The sequence below is a fragment of the Leptosomus discolor genome, chromosome 24, assembly GCF_034619465.1.
Source record: "Leptosomus discolor isolate bLepDis1 chromosome 24, bLepDis1.hap2, whole genome shotgun sequence".
Taxonomy (NCBI): domain Eukaryota; kingdom Metazoa; phylum Chordata; class Aves; order Leptosomiformes; family Leptosomidae; genus Leptosomus; species Leptosomus discolor.
Genome location: NC_141414.1, coordinates 5,275,862 through 5,294,975, shown reverse-complemented (window position 1 = coordinate 5,294,975; position 19,114 = coordinate 5,275,862). Strand labels below are relative to the sequence as shown.

At 45.3% G+C, this 19,114-nt stretch overlaps 1 protein-coding gene across 1 annotated transcript in view; it reads right to left on the bottom strand.

The window, feature by feature from the left end:
• LOC104342693 (fibrillin-2) overlaps nt 1-19,114 on the bottom strand; it is a 105,533-nt gene that overhangs the window by 63,541 nt on the left and 22,878 nt on the right. Inside the window, exons 4-5 of the mRNA XM_086477608.1 lie at nt 18,483-18,578; nt 16,343-16,438 (exon numbers count right to left, since the gene is read on the bottom strand). Of these exons, the coding sequence (XP_086333734.1) occupies nt 16,343-16,438; nt 18,483-18,578 (192 nt within the window). The remainder of the gene's footprint in view (nt 1-16,342; nt 16,439-18,482; nt 18,579-19,114) is intronic.

The window sequence follows — 19,114 nt, the reverse complement described above, 5'->3', positions numbered from 1 at the left end:
ACAAGTTCTGGAAAAAAAAATAACTCTGCAATCATGAAAAGAACAAAAATTAAAGACCAAGCTGGAGACCAGTACTGGAGGTGGTGACATTCTTTCTGTTGTTACGTTTCATGTGATCACCTAGAGGTTTTCCAAGCCAGGTCTTCCTGGTCTCCCTCAGGCTCATCCCATGAACGACACTTATTCGGTGCCTTGAGTCACTCCCTTTAAGTCCCCAGAATGAACTCAAAAGATGAAGTCAGGCAAAGAGGCAATTTCAGGGCTGCAAGTTCACCTGTTCTGTGGAACTGCTGGGGTCAGCAAAGCAATCAAACTTCATTTTAGTTAGGGGCAAAGATGCATATGAAGATGATGTGGTACAAGCACCTCTCATGGACAGCCTTAGGGCCTGACCATCCATATAACGTAAATGTAGAGAATGATGGAGATGTTTTGCTGTCAGATCATTTCTACTTGGCTTGCAGAGTAAGAGTCCTAGATGTCACCCACCAAACATTCTGGGAGAGAATTCCCAAGCCCTCCCCCATGATGTCTACTGTAAATCCCACAAAGGGATTTCTACAGTCTCTGTAAAGGCAACCTCCTGCAGAAATACATGTCATTGTGATTAATTTCTTTAACTCTTAAAGGTCCCCTGGCAATTTTAACTAGATCTTTAAAACCCAGATGCTGCAGAAACAACCAGCCTGTTTCCCATTCCCAACAAGGATCCCTCTATCCCTTAAAACCAAAAAGATTTTGAAGGGCTTGTTTGCACTAAGGAATGTGGGGTTTGCCACTGTCTGGGCTCTCATGACCCTTGATTAGGGGTATTAGCACAGCAGGCATTCATCAGGAAACAAAATTCTTAAACAAGAGGTTTTTTCCTTCTACTGGGAATAGATGATTGCATGCAAGCGTTTGATCTGTGGCTGGAAAAAGGACCTTTAACCATGTTATTGTCAGACCAGAGAATTCTACATTTACAGTCTAAGGAAGTTAGGTGTTGGTCAAATAGCTGTTATTTCAGATCACAAATCTTAGCCAGGCTACGTTGCTTAGGGAATTTTGACGTTGGAGTGCCCAGTAATTAGTAATTGACTGTGAACTCAAATCCCTGCCTCAGTACCCAGATTAGCCCACAGCTGTCTTCACAGTGAAACATTTGGATTTGACATGTGAAGCATAAAACACTCGTGCGGAGGGTGGTTCTACCTAAATCATGAGCCACGGACAGCACTGGCACCTGCATCTAAAGATTAATAGTCGTGTTTCCAGAAATGTCTTAGTAGAATATAGACACTCAACAAAGCCAAGCTCCATTTCTTGGCCTGCAAGTTCTCAGATATAAGTCTTTCCACACATGATCTTTGCAATCAGCTCCCTTCCATTTAAAGCCTGACACACATGTGCAAAGAATAAAAAGCAAGGAAAGCCATTTAATGGATGGTTTGAGACAGAAAGCTTTCTCCCACAGGGTATGTTTCCATGATAGCCACATTGGCAGAGCCTACATTCACATGAAACCATGACAGAGTGCCTTCACCCTGGGTTGTAAAAGCTCATCTGGAAACGCTGGCAGTTACTGCAGGCTTTAGACTGACAGTGCCAGTGCTGATGTGCCTTCCCCAGTCCTGTGGCTTGTGCCAAGTAAAAGCTGTGTGAGGTTCATCTGTGTTGTAACTGTCCCACCTGGCATCAGGGTAAGCATAAGCTACATAGAAACCACACAAGAAATCCTCCTCTATCCCTGGGAAAGAGTCAATTAGCACAATAATTGCTTATTTCCAGCTTAATGCTTCCTCCGATTTGTATTTCTTGAGCAGTTGGGAGCACAGTCATACTTAAAAACTAATACTGATGAAAGTGTCAAAAGAAATTTAGTCTGTGGATGTCACTGAGAAGTAAACAGCAACAAGGATTTGAGGAAAAAAAGAGGGCAATGATTTGGAAGTTACATTGGTATAAAGGTGAAAAAATCTCATAAAAATGCCCTCGTTTGGAAATCAGAACAGAAATATACACTATGTTTGCAATGGTGAATTACTAAATAATAATCTTTTTTGTCCCAAATTTTAACAAGATACCAAAGCACATAGTCCTCATTAATGTCTCCTGCCATGCCAAGTTCAATGCTTCCGTTTGTTCTACTCTGTTCCTAGAAAAGAAATCAACAGTTTGAGTTGTTTTCTCACCCTTTATCTTTTTTTTTATAAAACTCATAGGCTCTTGCTGAAGTTTTCAGCCTTGAGGAAAAGACCAAGGAGAGCTCTTTATAACCACACCAATGAACAATTCAAATCTTCTCAACGATCACACCCAAAGAACTACGAAAGAAATTGCTTTGTGATCCTATTTCAATGGAGTGATCAACTCAGCAGAGACAAAAAAAAAAGCTAACAGACTGGACTAAAGGTATTAGGAGAGGAATAAAGAACAAAAGAGAGAGCATCATCACTAAACTCACAGCTTGCTTCTATCCTGAGGGCTGCTTGCAGCCCTAGCCCCCAGCTCAGAAAGCAGCTAGCAGGATTGGGAAAGGATCAGAAACGGGCAACAAGGACAATCAAAGGTGTGGAAGGGCTTATGTACGAGGAGCAGCTCCACTGGTTAGCAGTCCTCAGTCTGAAAAAGAAACACCTGGAGGAAGACCTGATAGCAGGGTGCAAAATCATGAGTGGCCTGAGGAGGAGCAGGCTACTCACTTGCAGAGCCAGGACCAGGAGGCATCACAAAGAGATAACGATGCTGGCTCAAAAGAAATGGAGGAAAGTGGTTCTTCAGGCAATGTATAAGTTAAAGGGAATTTTTAGAATCCTAGAACGGTTTGAGTTGGAAGGGACCTTAAAGATCATCTAGTTCCAACCCCCTGCCGTGCCCTCCTAACAGAGGATGTTGTGAATTGTCAAAGACTCTGAGCTACAGGTGCCTAGTGCCCAGGAAAGTCTTACAGAGGAGGATCATCTAAGATTACCCTGTTCCTATGCCGTTCCCCAGCCATTAGCTTATGGACACTGCCAGGGCTTTGAGGCACAAACTCCTCTCAGCCAGGGGCCCTCGATCCACCCTGGCACCGCTCTGTCAGCCATCCAGGCAGTTAAATTCTAGGGTTGCTTTCGGTTCAGCATTGCGCTGTAGCATCATCGCAGCTGGAGCCTCTGTGTCAGATAACTGCGGTTTGGTGGGCTGCAGCTGTGGTTGACTGTGGCAGTGCCCATGTGCTTACAGTGAAATCTCACACACGTTATGAGCTTTTCTGAAGCCTCGTAAACCCTCGGACAATGCAGAAACACCTAATAAAGAGGGCTTGCTTTCCCCCTTGCCTAGTCAAAAGGAGCATGGAGAAGTACACGTGGCTGATGTCGTTGTGGTTGTACCTACAAAGGGCTCCGGTTGACTGAGAAGGTCAAATCACACAAACGTATAACCCAAAATGGAGGCATGGCAGCACTGTAGAGAGAGGAAAGGGGTAAACTTGCACCTCCCACATTATCCTGCTGAGGCATGGCTGGATACCACGCAGCAAGAACTCCTTGAGATTGCTAATGAAAGTGCGATTGTAAGGAGAACACCCCCTATTAAACAAATAATTGACAAAAATAGATTTTCATATGTAGATGACTTCTTTGGAGGGAACGAAGCCAAGGAAATTGCAGTCTGGAGTCCAGAGAGCCTGGCTGCATTCCAGCTCCCATCTGTTGCTAATTTTAATGGTCAAATTATTAAATTTTTAATGAGGCACCAATCAAATTTTATTAAGGAAATATGCACACTTAGGAGATGTCTAAAGCCCTTTTACAGTCTATGTATGGGATCCCATCTTCCAGGAACCCTGTTGCAGGTAGCTGTCCTTCAGAAGTTTGGTCTTTGCTGGTACATTTCTTGGAAAAACGGAGACGAGGTGGCTTCCTTGCTGAAAGTTGAAATTTCTTCCTGTTCCCTCTTTCAAGCCCATTCAGCCTCATGACAACAGTGTCCAGTGGTAGGATATGGATGAGTTCCACCTTTCCATACGCAGGTAAGGTTCTCAGGAAAGAGATTGCAGGGAATACCGGAACAGGCTTTATTTTGTGAGTCAGAATCTTTTCACCTCTACAGAAGAGATTTTTAACACAGAAGGGTCATGCGTATCTGAGCCTTTACCAGTAGCTGCAAAAAACAATATGCCAGCTCACTGCCTGACGTAACCTCTCCAAATACAGTTTTGCAAACAATAAACACACAGCATAGGACAGACATCAGCTTCTCTCCTAGCATCTCTCATCAGCCTCATCCATGCACTTGCCCTGTTGGTTTCAAAGCAGACCGTGCTCAGCACGTTCAGCCTGTGGAGTTAGGTTAGGTTCCTATTCACGCCTCCTTGTCTTGAGCAGCCAGCAAGGAGAGAGAGCGCTCAAATTGCGAAAGGCTCCACGGAATCAGAGTTGAAGCGTCAACGTGTTCGCATTAACCACAAGAGATCTGACTCCTTGCTATGCTCTCTGTTTCCAAACCCTCGCCTCCCCCCACGTATGGCTTTTCAAGCACCGCCTAGCCGGGACTAGGGACTGTTGCAGGTGCCACAGAGCCATGTCGGGGCTACAGTGAGTCTTATCTACTCAATCCTGCAGCCAACACAGGCCCCAGACGTGCTCAGAAAAGGAAGCGTAACAGGAATAGACTTCATTCCCGGTTTCCACGTTTGGCTGGTTGTCATGGAGATCGTTAGGAACCCCTACAGCTAATGAATGGTCATTCCTGACAATTCCAAGCCGCAAATCCTTGAGGAGTTAATGGGTGGGATCCATGCCATTACACATGCTCTTACACTGAGCATGTATTCCACTTGCAAGCAGCTTGCTGAAAATATCCCTGCAGACATTGTTAACTGTCCTAATTAGTGTGTCTGGGATGGAAGTGGAGGAAAGCTTCACGGTCGCTGTGGACATCGTCACCCACGTGCCGCATGGAGTCCTGCTGGAAGGGGTGGGACATTGAAATGCAGCAAGCGGGTTCAAGTACTTGTGGTTCAGCCCAGCCAGCGCACACAACCTCGTCGTTCCCCCATTTCCAGCGCTCAGGGTGCTGTGCTGACCAGGGATGCTGCCCTGGCTTTGCCTACCCTACTTAACCCAAGTTCACCTTGCCAGAACCTATCTCACCTCCTACAAGAGGTAATAAAGAAGGATGCACTACTCTTTGCCAGCCATGGCTATAATTCATGCCAGAAATGCAGCTTGGACTCATTAAAAAAGAATAATCAGTTTCAGACTATTTAAAATTACCACTCTGAGGCTATCAAACATTTATGTAAAACAGTTGGAAGGCACCTTCTCTATTGCTCAGCTTCCCCAGTGCTAAATGAAAACAATGGAAATCTTTTGTAGGGAATGTTTCCCTGGGATATACAGCATAACTCAATGCCATTATTTTCCATTGAAACGTTAATTTCAGCAACTCAGACAGATTTCTTTGAAGGAGACCTCAAACTGAACACTTCCATTAACAAAGGCATTTTTAAAATGTTTTGTAACACCTGAATCTGAACCTGAAATATTTACAACGTTATTTCATATCCAATTTAAATTACTGCTTTGCTTTGGGGGAAAAAAAAGGCATTGAAAATTAACATTTTACTCCCTTTTAACTGGTTCTTACTGTCCCTTTGGGAAAATTGGTAGTTTTTGACAAAGAACTTTTGAAGAGAAGCATTTTGTTTGAAAATTTTCACAAGAAAAATTATAACTTCCTCCGCTTCTGTAACATCCATCTACCCAGCAGGGTGTCACCGAGTAAATTAATGCTTGCAATGGGAGTTCAGATCCTCGGGTAAAGATGCAAAAGCAGGAACAATTGCACTACTTTCCTTGCTATTTAACACGCAGTCCTAGAAACACGACTATGCCTGACCCCAGCCGTGTAAGCAGATCTGCAGAGTCCGGGCTAAAAGGAAAAGGAAGGTGAAGGGAGCGAAGATCTCTGCGCTCTCAGCCCACCTTTCAGCCTGCTGCTCCTCTGGCACCATTCGGCTGGAATCCCCTCGTGAGACAGGCCGTGGGCCGGGTGAATTCCTTCTTCACAAAATAAATAAATAGAGCAGCAAGGAAGAAGCGATTTTTCTTTGCTAAAAATCAAATTCCTTCTCATAATAAACAATGCTTTCGCTGAAGGCTTTTTCTTAAAACAGTAAGGACAAACGTTGCCTGTAAGTAATCCCCGGGGAGCTACAGACCTCGCTGGGATGAGGTCACTACAACACATGCCCCAGGCTTTGGCAGGCTTCCACGTTGCTTTCTAAAAGCTCCAGCAACCAAGTACAGGACAGCAAGGAGAGTGGATATCAAGCCCGATATCTCTTTTTCTGTTTTCACGGAATGACTTCCATCAGCAGGAGGCTTGGTCCCCCAGGCCACGGGAGCAGAGCCTTGCAATCCTTTGTTTCTGTAACCTTCTGGGCTTTTGGAGCAAGAGAGCCAGCTCTGGGAGTGAGCGAGAGCTGACGCAACCAAGGCAAGGCGCTGATCTGTCAGATCCCTCTGCAAACTTCTACCCAAAATTCTTCCCACACAAACTCTGGCTGCTTGTGATGGGGGTGTTCCCCAGAGAGCCCCCGGAGAAGGCTGGCTTTGCCCTCTGGGACCTGCTGGGAGAGCTGATCACTTAACAAATTAAATGCTTAATGGAGCAATTCATGCCCTGCTCACAGAGAGACCACGAACCAAGGGAAAGCACCCAGGGGAACAGCACCCAAAAGCCACCAGCCAAACACCCAACCGAAAGGAGCCGACCAGAAATCCTGCGATGGTTTCGGTTGCGCTAAATGGGAACGCGGAGATTTTACAGCATTGACCGTAGGTCTCGGCACACAGCGCAGCTCTAAATATCTGCTGAGCCTCTCAGGCTGGGGCGCTACGTGACAGCTTCGGTAGGAGGGGGGATGGGGGTTGCAGGGAGAACAGCGGTGAGGGTCTCCGTAAAGGGCTCCTTTCTCATGGAATACTTTCTCCACCTAGTCATTTCCTTACCTCATGCAAACACAGCCACATTCCTGATGTTTAACTGTTTGGACTTTTGCAGAAAAGAAAAAGCTGGCTGGGGCAGTTTATAAGGCCAGACATTCCAAGTGCTGAAAAAACATATTCAAAGGAAATAGTAAAGGGAGAACTTTTTTAAGTTTTCCTGTCCTATTTTTACAGTTTCCTGTCAAAGTCTTAGCCTGATGAAACCTGAGATAGAGCTCACACACAACCCTCCTCCAAGGGCTCTCCGCTGCAGCAGCATCTGGGGCACAAAGCGCGCACAGGACAACACGGGGGCAGAAGTTCTATCAGTTGTAGAAGTGTCTGGGAGGGCTGGAGCAGTGGGCTGGCACTGCCATGCGGTGTGCTTCATCCTGGAAGAGACCACGGGGTCAGAACACCTTGGATTGTTGAATCACCACCAGGTCAGTTAGCGCAGAGAGGGAGGTGCAGGAGTGGAGGTGCTGGGGGTGGCACGGGGGTTTGGTAGCTCCAGACTCTTCTCCACACACACACCCGCCCCAGGTGGAAGCCTTGCACCTCCCAGACTCCTTTGGCAGAGATCACGGCTACAGGCAGGCTCCGGGATACCAGGGGAATGAGTATGCGGAGATGGTGGCTGGGCTGAGCTGCGGCTGAATTTGGGGGGATTCCTGCTGGACAGCTGATTGTGTGTTCCTTATAGGACTGAATAAGGGAAGGAGAAATTTCTGTTTGCCAGGTGGGAAACATTTTTGGGCAGAGGGTCCTTCTGGGACAATGAGCTGGGAGAAAGCGATGGCAAGAACACTACTGAGCAAGGACTTCCAAACAATGCGGCTGGTCTTACGGATCTTGCCTGATTGTATTAACGTTACTGTGCATGAGCTGCAGTCATCTTCATCTGTCCGCTGCTGCATCCAGCAAAGCTTTTGTATTTCAAAAGCGGCAATGCAATGCTTGTGCCAGGCAGAGCAAGGTGTTCTTTGGAAGAGGCTTACTGACAGTTAATGTATCTTGAAATAGAAGGAAGAAGTCTCAGAAATGACCAAGCAGACCCAAATAGCATGTTGTTAGCTTCTTCTCAGACTGAATTAATGGAAGTGGAAACATTGCGCTTCCTTAGCATCTTCTGATCCCAGTGCATTCCAGCAGGCTCTGTCTGGGAAGCATTCCAAGTCCCTGCCACAAATGGGTATGTGGACCTTGCTTGGTTGGACGGGCCTGGAGCCGCTGCGCCAGCATGAGCTGAGTGCCCATTCACCGCCCAAGAGCCTTGAGTAGATGTGGACCGAGCAATGCCTCTCCTCCTCGTCCATCTTCTTGGGCTTGCAGGGAACAGAGAGTTGACGCAGAGCCTTGGGTCGGTGTCAGTGCACAGGAACTACAGCTGCTTGTGCATCTCCCTCCAAACGCGCTCCGCTGAGCCCGGACTGCGATGGGATGCTCCATTGCACTCCTCCCAGGCAGCTGGCAGAGGGCTGCTCACAGCCCTTGCACAGAGTCTCCAGATTTGGGTGAAACGTGAAAACAGGCATTTATCTTCATGCCACTTTTCTCCCACAGGGATCAGCGAGTTCAACAGCAGCAGGATACTCGTGCTCACGGACATCCCTCCCCGCAGTGAGAATGAGAGAAAGCCACATGTCACTGCATCCAAGAGCGACGAAGGGCCAGAAGATAAGACAGTCACTTTCCTGCCCAACCCAAAGAGGGCAATGAGGCACCAGCTGCAGAGACAAGAAGGTCCCAACCCGTGACAGTCCAGCATCCTTGGCTCACTCAGCTACAGCTGACTCAACTGCTCCTGCGTTTCTTAGAGGCAATGCAAAGGGCTTGCCTTTGGACAAGGTTGATTCATGCATCTCTTTGCCATCGCTTGTACCTTTGCCAAATTTTACCTATTCAGGCTGAAAGAGGTTTGTACCCAGGACAAGCAGTTTTGGAAAATTCCAGTCAAAACATTCCTGTCGGACTTAAAGATAAATCTTGGGAATGGTGTTTCCATGAAGGTCTCTGGAGGAAATTAATGCTGATTCCAGAGACTGGTTCCCATTGTGCACAGGGAACTGGCCTTTGAGCCACATGCTGAACACCAAGCAGCAGACAAAGGTACTAAGGAGCTGTGCTTTGGGAGTGCTGCCCACCCTCTGGCAGGGAAAAAGTAGTATGTGATTGTCTCATTAAAGATTGTATCATAAAGCCCATGGGCATGCAGGAAAATTATATGTGCAGGATGCGTCTACATCCCACCAGTACTCCCAGCAGACTATGACTGGCTTTCTGCAGAGATCAGAGGGAAATGTGGTTTCACAGAACTATAATTATTTTATCAAGTAAACCGGTCTGCAGGAGGAAAATGACAACCTACAATTGAGCAGAGTTGAATTCCATTCGTGGCAAAGTTTCTGCCAGGCCTTTCTGCATAAAGGCAGGCGAGTTACAGCAGTAGATGTCAGAGCTCTTTGGAGTGCAGTTGATTATCAAAATGCTTTTCCTACATCAGTGTAGAGAAATGGAAGCTTGTGCCTCACCTTTGGAAGCAGGCTGAGGAGAAGGAACTCCATCACACAGCTCAGCTACAAGTTCTGCTTTATGTCTCAACACCTGGATTAGCAGAGCACTAGGAAAAATCAGCTGAATGCCTGGTTTCTAATGAGGATGAGAAATCTCTTTGTAAACATAGTCTTTTATTAAAAAGTTCATCTGTGGGGAAAAAAAATCTTAATCACTGCCAGTAGCATTCCTCGATAAGATTTTTTTGTTGAAGTAATTTCAAGCTTCATCTGGAATCGACAGGATTCCACCCAGACAGCTTTGAGCGGGCACAGCAGAAAGGAGCCACCACAGCCAGTGCTTTCCCTTGCCTTTTTCCTACACCAGAGAACTGAAACCCAAGAAATGAACAGGAGTTCATGACACCCTGGAACGGCCTTGCAGCTCAGGGGACGCATATGGAGGCCCAGGCAAAGCAAATTTCAGTTTAGTCTCAGGAGTCACATCCCGGTCCACGTTTCTGGGATCTCTCCGTTCCTCTGGGATGGTTGCTGTGTGTCGCTCTTCTTTCAGAAGAAGACTGGGGCTCAGTTTCACAATGTGCATGGCCTTCAGGCACAGATAGAGGTTGTACAAAGGACATATTTTTGCTCATCTGACATTTATCCCCAGAACAAGAATTCTACTGGGCAGCTCATATTAATGAATTTGACATTTCATCTGAAATGCAAAGGCTGAGATTAAAGACCTTGCTGAGTTATCACAGATGTCACTGAATTTCCATGAGCTATTTGTGGTCCCTTTCTCGCTGGCACGATGTATGTTCTCACGTGCCTGGTTTCTGGGGGAGTTTCCAGCTAAAGGTATGAAACACGTACATCCCTACTGATTACTTCACTAGGAGCAGCATTTCGGAAGTTCAGGACTGTGACCTGAGTTAGGCAGGAGAGAGCAAAGGGACCACGTTACTGTTGGCTGTTTCCTGCTATGGCTTTTGCAGGCACTCATGGGGATCAGACGCATCCTGTGTGGCTGCTTCATTTCTCCTAAGCCTCCACATTAGACTGAACGTTTGGGGGAAAAAAAATCATTATGAAAAGGAAACAGAAAAGCTGAGACAAAGCCACTCTTAATAACTCTTCTCAGGAAGGGGGTTGGAGAGGCCTTACAAGCAAGAATAATGGGGTATTCTGCAATATTCCCACCATCTGGAAATCTGAGTGGATTAAAGTACAGTTTATGCTGAGAAACTAGCATCCATCAGTGTGTTACAAGATGGTGTTTTGGATCCTGTGTTGTTTATATATGGCATGGGGTGTCTGTCACTAGAAAAGCTGCGGCTGGAGGGAACACTAGAGATCATTTTGGATTCCTCTTTCCCTTAGACAAGACCGACTACCAGAATTACAGCTAACCAATATTTGTATAACTTGCTTTTAATCACCTACAGATACAAAACCACACAGCCTCCTTATGCAATTCTTCTAGTGCTTAAATATTTCAGGACAGTGGATGAGTGGCAGTTAGACTGACAGAAATCAAATGAAATTATGATGAGAGAAACTGTTGTCCTATACAGTAAAGGACTTAGAGAAACTGGCATAGCATATAAAAACATGCTAATCCGGGGACTTGCATTAATCTCACTCACTGTTAACAGAAATTTCTTCCAGGACTGGAATTGTATGAGTTATAATGAGCTCTGGGTTCACAAGACACACGCCCACACACACAAAAAAAGACATCAAAATCCTTTTGAAACTGGCGAATCTACAGACACAGACCCATTATGGAGACTCAGAAATCCTCCCTGTGTGCACATCAAAGGAGATCCTCATGTTATGTACAGGCTAAAATATAAAAAGCTGTATCCTGATACAAGGAGAATAACGGAGATGCAGGAAGAAAACAGATGCAGATTAGCAACAGCTTTAAAGTAAGAGGTACTGAGTAGCGACTGAGATGCTATCTGTCCTTTTTCCCACGTACTACTATGTCTTGTTTACGCCTGGGACCTGCTTCGCCCACTCTGGTTATATCCCAAGGTCCTGATACTTTACAGTGCTTTTGGAGAAGCACTGGACATGCTGAACCTGATCTGCTCTTCACTGACTGCTGCCGTGGCTTCATCTGGAGACCTGCTGCAAAGAGATCGACCAAGGCTCTGCCATGGGATGGGATCAAGGTCCACACACAAGCTCTCAGACTTCCTCTTTGTCATGTTTTTAACCTCTCTAAGCACGGCAATTTTTGAAAGCCTGTGTCCTCCTCACTCAATGATTGACAGTCCTTCTTGAGGCATTTGGAAAGAAACAGGAGAAATGAGAATCTCTTGAAAACAGCTGTGAGTTGTTGAAAGACATGGTCGGCGATAAGCTGCTGTTTGGGAGTATTTTCACTTCAATCCAACCTAGTCCTGGTTATGGTTTTGGAAAGAGAACGGTTCTGCAGTGAGGACTATGGAAGAACAGGAGATACTCACTGCCTTTTCCATGGATGTTGCATGTCTAGGACCTGCTGTGGCTCTAACCTTGCTTTTGTTCACGTGTTTGAAACGCTGTATTCAGTGACAGGACTTTGTTTTCTTGTACTGGCTAAGGAAGAGCCAGAACTCAGACACTGGATGCCAGTTTTAAGGTTGCTATTATCTTTACATGGACACAACCCCTTCCAAGGCTCTTCATGGGATACGGGACTTGGGAACAACTATGCAAAGGCTTGAAGAGCACAGCTGGCTTTCAGCTCAGCCCAAAAGTGATCGCACTGAAGAACACCACCCCACGAGTTTGTTGGTTGGTTAAACTTTTGGAAACCTTGCACCATTAAGAGAAGAGGACATGCAGACACAGCAAGGGCCTTCTGAACCAGACAAATCAGAGGAACCACAGATGATCTCCACAAAGGTCAAGAATGTTGTTCTAAAAATATTTTTTTACAAAGTAAAAGACTTTCTTTCATGAGAGATACGTACTGGCATCCACAGTGAAGACTTCAGCATTTGAATGGAATAAAACCCAAATTAAACCTCATCCCCTCATCCTCGGAACACAGGAGGAGCTTCCACACTTTCACCTGAGTCAAACGCTGTCACTTTTTACAAGAAATTTTTTCCTACTTGAAGGAGGATGAAATCAGAGACAGGACATCAATGTTTCATTTTTCTGTGAAACTATTAAAAAAAAAAATTGGCCTCTCTCCCCACAGATTCATTTTTTTCTGTACTGCAGCTTTTCCTTCAACACTGATGTAATGTGAGTTCATGTTACCAAAGGCTGCTGGGGTTATACAATATATTCACTAGGTCCTCATCCCTGAAGATGTCAAGTAGAGAGAGGAAATGATGGTAAGATTCTTTGAGTACCTAGCTATTAAGGTATTTACCTCTGAAGTGGAGTATTTCCTGAATGAAGTGTGAAGGTAGTTAGATTGCTTCCACTACAAAGCAGTCTCTTACTGGAGCCCTAAGCGGTTGAACGTGTAGCTTGTTGAGTGTACAGCAGCAGAAGCTGTTGCTTAGCGTTCAGGAATTTAGTTTATTATAGTTTAAAAGTAAAATTATCTCTTTTTATGATTATAGCAAAATAAAGTCAAATTAAAACCCTAAATAAATCTGTAATCAGATAGATCTGTGGCGTTTGCAACCTTTTTTTCCATCAGCACAGATGGGCACGTTTTTCAGTGCTTGCCAGTCTAAACTGATACCCCAAACCCTGTAGGAAAGCACACCTCCAGCGAGCACAGGAACAGCTAACGGCCACACTAGAAACAACAGCAACTGGACAAAGTCCATGAGCCTTTCTGAGAGTCCTGACTCCTCAGCACAGATGCTGGTTGGACCAATGCAGCTCTGCGTTTGTTGCAACAAGGCAGTACCTCTGCGTGGAATGAGCACAGCACCGAGGGAAATGACTGTACCACATTATCTCCGCTTTCTTTCCCGAAAGGCAGTGAAAACCAGCTTGAACTACCTGTCATTTTCTTTGTACTCTGTAGCCAGGACACACTCTCATTTTGTGCTCTGAAAGCAGCAGACACAAGGATGCTCGAGTGCAAGAGCACATTCAATGGTTCCCTCCATAAGAAACATCACGGTAGCTACCCTGTGTGAAAGAGGAAGGTGAATGATGTCTCACTAGACAGTAACGGGCAGTAGTGGAAGCTCCCTGACGCAGAGATGCAGGCAGGAATCTGAGGAATTCCCAGAGTACTCAACCACGTACCCAGCCGTGCTATGACAGCATCACCACCGAGCCTTGGGCTGAAACCCGCACTTCCTACATATGAAGCCAGTGGGTTTCAGGCTCTGCTTTGAATTAATCTTTCTTCAGAAAAATCTTTAGGAACCAGACTCAGAGCTAAACTGAGAGCTATGGATGATCCATGTCGCTTCCAAGCCTGCTACTTGAGTCTCCTGTTACTGGAGACTCCCAAGGATGCCTGTAAACACGTCAAATACCATGGCTGCTCTAAATGGAGAAACTGAACAGAAATCCAACAGTGGTCATGTCTCCAGTAAGTCTGGTGCTTAGGGACTTCATCTTAGCAGGACTAGCGATGGAGCAGGAATTAATTTTCTCCTTGGAAGGGTTAAGTTCTTCGCTGTCACGCTAATTATTCTCGGTAGGTCAGTCACAACCACCTCACCTGGCTGCAAACTCACAGACTGCCCAGCCAGGAGCCTCTTTGAAAAGTGTAACTTTTAACATCTCTTAGCAAAGCAAGCGCTCTGTTTGTCTTGGCAGGGAAGACCCGTGTATACACAGCTGGAGAGCTTGTTTTGTCTCTTAGTACAAGTCTGGACTAAACCAAATCTCCAAAGGCTTTGTAAAAATGCTCTCTTTATTTAAAGAATTTTATACATGACAAGATGTCTCCAAAGTCTGCCCCTGCTCAGACCCCTTCTTTCCCTGCCTCTTCCACTCTCTCTCCTACCCCCTCCACTACCATGCACACAGAGTCAGGACAGTTGGATTTTTCAGTCCCTCCTGGCATTGCTGTATCCGAAAGTTTCTTTCAGACATTTCCAGCTTTCTTTTCAAACACAGCCAATGTCCGTATCGATTCATGAATCTCGGTATCACAGATCTCTGTGAGCTAGAAAAAAAAGAAGGCAGCTCTACAGAGTTCTGGAGCTCAGGTTTAGGGCTTTAGGGGAAAGAATCTTGCAAGGTAGAACCTTCAAAAGAGAAAGGCTGTTATCATAACACCTTTCCATAACACCTTTCCATAACTAAAGCAATGAGTGTCTGCATGGGCATGTGTGCGTGTGTTAGAAAAAGGCAGGGGGAGGGCTTAAAGGATATGTAACTGCAGCGCTCAACCGATATCTGTGTTTGCAGGAGAGTACAAAGAGGGAGACTGGAACAATGAAAGGTTCCTTCAGTAAATGTGCGTGCAGGCTTTTAAAGAGCTTTCCCTTCTCTGCGCCCAATAAATGTGAGGCTCAAACCACAGCAGAGGCCTTTTATGGGGCACCTGCACCGTTGGGTTCAGTAGACACTTTTGCAACCCAAGGAACATTGCACAACTCGGTTGAGTTCTGCCTGTTTCTGCTGGCCGCTGTTCAAGCAGGGCTGACTGATGCCTGGGCTACCGGAAACCAACTGTTATTCCTATCTCACCCTCTAAATCATGTTGCCAAGAATCCCCAACTTGGAAAAAAAAACCCAAAAAAACATTAAAGGCAAGAACAGTCCAATCCTCGGACGTGGAGTTAAACAGAATTAGCCCAATCTCAGGAAAGTGAGAGGCTAGAAAAGCAGAATAGTTCCAGGGTGCTTTGATCTTAATCCTGGGAGTTTGCACATCGGCTTCGTGTTTCAGTTTCATTTCTGCTCTGTGCCACTCTGACCCTTGCCAAAAATCATATCAGAGCAGTGTCGTGAGATGTCCATCTAAGCCAACAGGAAAGGGAGAAATTTTGTTCTCAGCCAAAACCTCAGTCATACCCACACTGCCCACATGTAAACCTGATCTAGCCACTCAGCACACGCTGGCTGGATGAAATACAGCAAAGCCACATGTCACTAAGAGCCACATTCTTAGCTGGTGAAAACTGTGGTTCTTACTGGAGCTGTTTCGATTCATACTGGATGAGCGGCTGGCATCGAACCGTGTGAGGGTTACAATAAACCAGAGTTGGCTTGTTTCCCTTTGAAACATTTTTACTAAAATAAGGTTCTTTCACGGAAAACCTTAAGTTCTGGTCATAATTTGCAAGGTTTTTCAAGTAAATACAGAACTAAACCATAAAAATAATTTTGCAAAGGTTGGAATATTAACTTTTGGGGCTTCAGCTCCATGTTCATTTGAAAATTATTGGCTGTTAGCGTTGGTGACATCATTAGTTTTCATTTTTTACGGTACATGGTATTGGCCTCCTTCACCCAAAAGTAACTGTACCATGAAGCACACAGGACAGGTCAAATTCAGGCAATGAATTGAGTTGCTGCAGGAATTTCGTTCTATACAGCGAGAGAGGCAGAAGGCTGCAGAAACGGTCTTACTGACAGAGGAGCTGAGGGCTCGCCTGGAGAACTGCCGTCTGCCCGCGTCTGACGGAGTTCCTGTGCGAGCTGGCCAAGCCCAGAAACCAGCGTTTCGCACGTGGTCCCTCACTGCGTGTGGTCCCCAAGTCCTCAGACATCCCTCCCGCGGGAGCTGCAGCGAGTCGCACTTGCGGTGCTGAGCAGGATCAGCGAACGCATGTAATAACCAGGGATCTCAGGGAGAGCTTTGGGCACGAGGTTGTCATTACAAGTCATTACATCAGGCAGAGGAATTGAGCAGAAATTCACATTAAATTGCGTATCTTTAATACACAGACTTAACTATACAACTCCCGATCCTATGCTCTGTCAGTGATAATATCATGAAAACGTGTTCCTTACCTCTCTCACACTGGGGACCGGTGAATCCATAGACACAAGCACAACGGTTTGGCCCAATGCATCGACCTCCATTCTGACAGCCGTTTTCGCAGACAGCTATTTTGAAATAGAGAGAGAAATCAGTGATTTCTGCTCTTAGTGAAACCACAGTGTGAGGCGCGTGGTGCTGGCAGGACTTGGATATCACCTACTTCGTGTTGTTCACCCGTCAGGAGTCTCCTCCATGCAGTGAACATACAGAGAAATGTCTGATTTTTTTTTTTTTCCTGGAAAATTACTTCCTGTTTATGAATGAACCCATTTATAAAAAGGCTATAAACTCTTATTTCACTCGAGAGGATTTCCTGTGCTCTGGAATCTCAGTTCATTCAGGTCAGCATTGGGATTTAAACGTCAAGGTCAAGATGAACTGATACAAATGAGAAACTGCATAAATGCAAATGTTTAACGCATGACAACATTGAAACGTGAGGAGAGGAGCCCAGCCGGCCATTTTATCCCACGTATGCAAAGCAAAGAACCGCCAGTCTGATCAGCACACAAGTATTCATTGACTTAAAACTAGACCTGCTACCCTTAGCTGAAAATGCACAGCCAACGGTGTAGGACTGAAGCCAAAGCAGTGAGTTGCCGATTAGGTCCTGGGCTGAGGCTAAGCTGATCGAACAGGAGGTAGGAACACCTCTGCACAGGACATGAGCAATTGCTGGTTGTGACAGATGCCGTTGGTCCACTAAAATCGCTGCAGCTGCAATGATGAGTGAGAGGAGCACTGTCAGGACACTTCCTGAAGTTCCTATACAGACCTTCACTCTCGGAGCTACTCAGTGCCCAACACCACCAGCGCACCGAAGATGAGAAGAATATAATCTCACAAAAGGCGAGGTCCACAGCAGTCTTGTACGATACCTCAGTGTGGCCCTCACTGGTCTAGTGCCAAGCTCCGAGCTGCAGAGAGGCCAGGTACCGCTGCAATTCATAGCTTTCAAAGGCTACACCCATCTCAGAGCCGAGGAAGCTGAAATCTGCTCTGCTGGGATGCTGCCAGTGGGACTCTCCATTGTTCCCCACCCTGTCAGTGATGTCTTGCCAATATCTGAACCGTTATGAAAACTCTACTGAGAATATTATAGGTGGAGCTGGTAGCAGCACATAATTAAGGTTGCCTAGCGCGTTCCATTATAAGCCCTGGGTTGCTGTTACTTATAATTTTCCCAAGCTTTAGCTGTTCAGAATGAAATTTTCCATATGGTGTGTCTGCCTTCAGTTGAACTTTTTGGAAAGTTTCAGCAAAAAATGAATCTGTCATGGCTGAGGATAAGTTTAAGGGAAATATCGTGTTTTGCCGATATTTAAAAAAATTCTCATAGACATCACTGAGAACTTCAGAGATCCTCACATTGATACAGAGATTTGAAATTTGCCTGGAAAGTTCCATCTGATCAGAGATTCTTTCAAAACTGCTGTGCATACTTGCCTACTAGACACTTCTTAAAGATGGCACTCAAGTTGTTTGATTGTCACTTCCACAATGTGCATGAGCAATGATTTAAAATTGCCAAATATCTTTCATGGGAAAGTAGTGGGGAAAATTAGATTTCTCCCCATGAAAGGTATAGGTGCTTCGACAAGATAGAAAACCAAGTCAGAAAACACTGAAAAATTTCTTTCAATGACTATATTTGACGCAAAGTCAGTGTTGTCAAATAAACAGAACTAAAAATTGAAACACACCCCCGCCCAAACATAACCAGGCATAATTTATAATCAAAAAATGTTGGTTGGTTTGGCTTTTTTTTTGTTTTTCTTCTAATTGAAAGAAGACTTCACCTGAGCTAAAATGAAGGTTTCCCACAAAAAGCCTATTCCCAGAGAATATGCTGTTTATCTAAAACTGCAGAGAAATTATATCTAATATAGATATATATTTGTATATATATTTACAGTTCAATTATATCTAATACCTCTGTGCATAGGTACAAAACTATATCCCCCAAGAAGAGTGGGCTGAGATTCCAGTGAAGAGGAGACTACAGCGATGACACCAGAGAGCACATCCGTGTGCGCAGCCACGAGGCTGCGTGAATCCAGCCTCGCCCTTCAGCCCACCGGGGATGCAGCAGGCGCTGCCGGTACTTACGCTGCCCACAGTACGTTCCCGTATAGCCTTTCTGGCAGAGGCAGGACTCCTCATTGCAGCTCCCACCATTCATGCATCTCACACTGCACGTTTGGACTGCGGAGAAGAGCAGGGAAATATTATACGACGATGCCACAACTTGTCGGTGACGGGAGGTGAACACCTCACGTGTAATGGATGTTCAAAACTTTCTTGTCTCAGTGCAGAATCTAAGATTCAAATTCACGTTCTGGGCTGTCTAATCTTTAAAATGCCTTCATATTAAAAGACCTATGAGATGTCTGGGGGGGACAGAATTTCTTTGGTGGAGGAAACTCATTAACTTTTAAGATATTTCTCTTCCTTTTACAATTATTACGTGGCCTTATTGGTGAGGAGTGTTTTAAGAAATCTGAAAAGAAAAGCACGTATCATCTATTCTTTCCATGTTACAGTTCAACTTTCACACTAGATTATGACACACTGAATGTGACTAATGCACTGTAGGAAAACAATAGCAATAAATAAGAGTTGGGAAGTTTTACACTGATGTAGACACAAAGCCAGTGTGGGCTTTAACTGTTTCATCACTATTCAATGTTTAAGGAATGTGGTATTAAAGTAGAAGAGCCCAAAAGGGGAGGTTTACTGCT